The 5,000-nt window shown below is 35.0% G+C and overlaps 1 protein-coding gene across 1 annotated transcript in view; it reads left to right on the top strand.

Moving 5' to 3' along the window:
- The window catches only part of LOC132742733 (uncharacterized), a 6,259-nt gene extending 2,191 nt beyond the window's left edge, over positions 1-4,068 (top strand). Inside the window, exons 2-5 of the mRNA XM_060731197.1 lie at positions 1,181-1,671; positions 2,639-2,743; positions 3,276-3,458; positions 3,800-4,068. Coding sequence (XP_060587180.1) covers positions 1,198-1,671; positions 2,639-2,743; positions 3,276-3,458; positions 3,800-3,958 — 921 coding nt within the window. The 5' untranslated portion in view covers positions 1,181-1,197 and the 3' untranslated portion in view covers positions 3,959-4,068. The remainder of the gene's footprint in view (positions 1-1,180; positions 1,672-2,638; positions 2,744-3,275; positions 3,459-3,799) is intronic.
- Positions 4,069-5,000: the final 932 nt, after the last annotated feature.

Raw genomic sequence — 5,000 nt, 5'->3', positions numbered from 1 at the left:
CCGGATGTTCCCGGATCATCCAGGATCATCCAGGACGTTGCCGGCAGAGTTACGGATGTACCCCGGTTGTTCCCGGTCGTACCCCGGTCGTTCCCGGATCACCCCGGACGTCTACCGGGGCTCTGCCGGGGCTCTGCCGGGATGTAAGTGAGACTGTAACTTAAGATGTGTTTAGATATTTGATGTGTGAGGTGGCAACGTTGATCTCATATATTGAGTCTAATAATTAAGGGTACTTGGGGAGAAATGGTAATTACTAGTCAGTTAGCCAGTTAAACCTGAAGGCGAACGTCCTGATCTTAAATATTTTATAACTGTTGATTTTGAAATAACCTTTTTTAAACGGATTTTACTGTAAACACGTCATATACGGTAACTTGATACTGTTCTAGATATTTATCGATTTTGGATTTTACTACCTTTAATTTAAACCATGTTAAAAAGTATAACCTTTTAAGAGTGCAAATTGGATATTAACTGTATTTATCCATTTATTACCATATGGTCAATGGTTTACTTTAAAGAGAACGCTTTTAAATAATATCCACAAATACGGGGTAAATGATAACGTTTTTGAATGAATATTATTTCATGTACATAATTTATGTAAATAATTATATTACTTAATGTATCTTTTGTTAAGCTGCACGGAAAGTTGCCTTTTGATGTTAGATGATTAATGTTAGATATGTCGCAGGGTAGCTTATTGCTTATGCAGTGAATTTTTTTTGCTCACAGTTGGAGTTATTTTATTAACTTGAATATTTTATTATTTGTCATAAGGCACATCTTTTTTTGCCTCAGAATATATATAAAACAGGAGTCGTGCTGTTAAGGCGTTAATGGAAGATTTCCATTTTTTACTGTAGATGTCTATTGGTGTGTTTCAAATGTATTATAATACTATAGAAAATATTAAGTCAATTTTAATTTAATTTTTGGCCTCTCCCTTATGCAGTGCGTGAATTTTTTTGCGCCAAAATAGAGAATACTGTTTTAACTCGCAGTGTGGGGACTTTTAGCGGATACTTTAAAAACTTCATACGTTTGATAATCTAAATACCCGGAAGTAAACTGTAACAAGACTAGTAACAAATATTAAAAGCAAACAATACATAATACGAAACAGAAGTAGCACTTCAATATAATCATACGATGTATTGATTTTATATTTTTTCAGACACCTTTCACCCCTTGATGACAAATTCAGATCAAACGTTCCGTAAGCAGAGACTTGAAGACGGGTCACAGGTTGAAGACTGCTATGGTATTGGTAACCAACCTGCCACATTTTTAGACCTTCATGATGACAGCATATTTGAAAATGAATATCACTTTCAAAACGAGGCTGTAACTAATCAAAAGGTCGATAGGTCAGAGGTTACAATTTATGACACACTTCAACGAAGAATACGTGAACTGGAGGACACCGTGTACTTGCGGAATAGAGAACTACAAAGGAGCAAAGTTCTTGAGAGGGATTTTGAAGAGGCGTTGATCACCATTGCTAAAAGGGACGCGGAGATTAAGCTACTACGTGACAGCAGGGAGAAGTATTTCAATGAGTACGTGTTTTACGAGCGTCAAGCCGCGGCGAAAACGCAGCAGTGCGAGAATTACGAAGAACGAATCCGTGAGTTGAATCTTCATCGGGTGGAGGACATGCAGAAGGTAAATGACGTTTTGGTTCCCCTTTTTACCGGATAACCGAATACGGGTGAATAACACTATCAATACAAAAAGGCACAGGTTATAATAAACATACAATATGTACTTACAAGTAAAATGGTTTCCTGCGGGGAACATTTTTAATGATAAAAAGATATTTCATTTAACTATTTTCAACATTGTTTGGGGGGGGGGGGGTTAAATAAACGTTTGCATCAGGAATATAGTTGACAATAATCGATCAATATATAGAAGAAGGTCTTTGAAAACTGGTGACAGTTGAAGACCAGAGAAGGTCGAACATAAAACAATTATTTCTTTTAACAAAATTATTAAATAGGCCTACCATTTTATGAATAATTCCGAGCAAATAAAAGTAAACACACAACTATCTCTATTTATTATGGCAGACGCCACTACGTATATTTTAATCTTGTAGATTTTCAGTATAAACAATTTATTGTTTGTAAAATTTGAGATAGATATTAAAGAAACATTGATAATTTTCAAACACATCATTCAAGTTTTTCCACCTTAAACGGTAAATAATTATAGAAAATTAGAAACATCAAGTAATAGTTTTTTGTTCTTAATAAGGTGCAATTCGGACTAATTCCCTAGAGGTAAATCCGTAACGTACCGGCAAGCGGTATTTAGCTAGGTTTTCGAAAAGGTCAATTAACCAATCATGTACGGTTTACAGATCACATGCTCCTCCATGTACCGAAAACAGGTCACGTGCTCCTCCATGCCTCAAAAGTTAAACGCGTACCAATACCCTGCGGTCTCCAGACCGCAGGGAATAAGCATTTAAAAGGCTGTTTTGAAAACTTTATGTCATTGGCTATTCCTTTTTTTTGGTCTATTGTATGTATTTGAGATTAGTAGTTGTTAAAGAATTATCATGATAGGGCCATTTTTTTGCCTTTGATATTTTATAATTATAGAATCTATTTTCCCTCCTGAACAGATAAGAGAGTTGGAAGAAAATGTCAACTTTTACAAAGAGAAGTGTGAACTTGATATAACACAGAGAAAAGTTTTACATGGATTTCGTCTGGTCCAAAAACATGAGGTATTGAACAAAATAAATGATTTAGACTGATTTTACAGTCAGATTTTAGATTTAAAAGCGTTAAACATTTAGCATAAGGATTGTAAAGCAGTCTTGTTCGACAACTTCCGGTAAAATGTATCTGTAGAAAGCAATTTACATATTAACATTAATTAATTTAAAAGTCCTCTCCCTTACAAAATATCTAATTCAGTTGTTTTAACTCGACCATTCGAGAAAGAGGGAGAGTTATTGTGCGCATACAGGCGTCAGTGTCGGCGTCACACTCTGGTTAAGTTTATGCCAGCAAGTTGTTATTTCGAAAACGTCTGAATGGAATATGTTGAACTCTCATACACTTATTTAAGAACATGATAGGAGGTCACTGCCTAAGGCCCATAACTCTGACTTGGATATTTGACAGAATTATGACCCTGTATTAATTTTGAATAGTCTACATTATCCAGGCTCTTGTTTAGCTATCAAGCTCTTAAATTATACGTTCTTATCAATTGTATCTAAAACTCATTTTAATACATTTGTTTTTGATAAGGAAACCCCAACCGATTCTGGCATCGGGCATGAACCTAATGCATCTCCTCCAAAAAGACGACGTCACTTCCGGAAATCTCTGACAAGTTTACCGAAATGTAGGAATTGTCAAACAGTGTTTGATCAATTGAGACCACATGAGATTTCATGCACCTTTCATCGAGCTTCACCACAACCCCTGAAGGTAAGTTAGCAATATTCCCTGCTGCATTTATGGTACATCTTATATTCATTTTCACGACTCTGATCGGTGAAATGATGTTGGTTTTTTTTCAGTTTCTCCTTTATTTTCCCTTTGTCCGTTGTCACTTAAAAAATTGATATGCCAAACTTTTTCTTAGCTTTATTAAGTATTGATTTATTGATTTTAAAAAGGGTTTCGTTTCACTCTTGGCTTAGGTTTTAAAGATTTGGCAATTTAGCTTTAACCATGACCTTAGTCATATTTAACCTTGTAAACAACTGTTCCGTGCCATGTCAAACCATATATTATTCATAAACTTCCCCTTTTAATCAATATTCCAGGCTTGGAAATCTCAAATGAATCTTGCTGACCTGCAACTGGACAAAATGGACCTTAACGGCTACATGTTTTGGCCATGTTGTGAGAAGTACGGTCTAAAAGAACCTCCAGGCTGTCTCAAACTGAAGAGTCACGAAATTATCTCCCCTGATGAAGAGTAACTATTTACCAGTCAGTTATGAGATATATTCAGCTCATTCTAGGTGCCATATATTTATATTTACAAAACATTTACAGAAAGTTCGATTATAAGATGACATTTCAAAACAGTATTACTTTCATACAGTTGACTTTATTTCTATCTAACAACCGATGTAGTCTAAATAAAGGTACAGAAAAGTTATAAAAAAAGGGAAAAAATAATGATTTGGCACTGAATGTTTGAAATACTTGTACATGTAATACTTCAATATTCATTTTGTAATTAATTTTTTTACGATCTTGGATTGCATGTACTTTATACGTTTTGTGTATATTGATTCTTTTTTGCTACATTTCTATCTAAAACCGATGTGGTCGAAATGAAGGGTACAAAAAGTATAAAAAAAGTGTAAAAAATAACGATTTGGCACTGAATGCTTAAAATACTTGTACATATATATATTTCAGTTTTCCTTTTGTAATTGAAAATCATATTTTTATGCTCTTTATTTGCTTGCAGTGATAATGACCTACCTTTGCTACATGTACCACTATAAACCAGTCTGGCCAGACTGATTTTCATGTCTGTGAAATCTGAGCGGGCTTTACACTGTTTACTGCTGACAGGTGGTAATAAAACCCCTTTTAACTTACAGAATACAGTTTTAGAATTCGAAGCGGGACAAGTGTAATTCACAAATTTGGCTTGACAAAGGCTAATTGGCTATATAATATACGTACATTGTCATATTAAGACTTGTCTGCGCCAAGTGAAGGAAACCAAAAACGTATATAAATATCACTGATTCACCTTCTCACAAATTGTTTGTCCCACATTTTAACACTCCCAAAGTGATTTCCTCACATGCTCTGACGTATTGGGACAGTTTATCAGCAACGCCCCATATAAATTCCACTATCGAATAAAGCACAGATAATATATGCAGTGTGGCTTATGCACCGGCTAATTGTTATTTACATGTAGCCCCCACTCCTAAGGATCGGTCGGTGAATAGCAGGGGATACATAGCCGATTTTTATCTTTTGAAACTTTTCAAATTT

Source organism: Ruditapes philippinarum, unplaced genomic scaffold (genome assembly GCF_026571515.1).
Source record: "Ruditapes philippinarum isolate M1 unplaced genomic scaffold, ASM2657151v2 ctg20478_1_1_1_1, whole genome shotgun sequence".
NCBI lineage: Eukaryota > Metazoa > Mollusca > Bivalvia > Venerida > Veneridae > Ruditapes > Ruditapes philippinarum.
The sequence above is the reverse complement of the archived record's forward strand: the minus strand, read 5'-3'. Positions and strand labels throughout refer to the sequence as shown.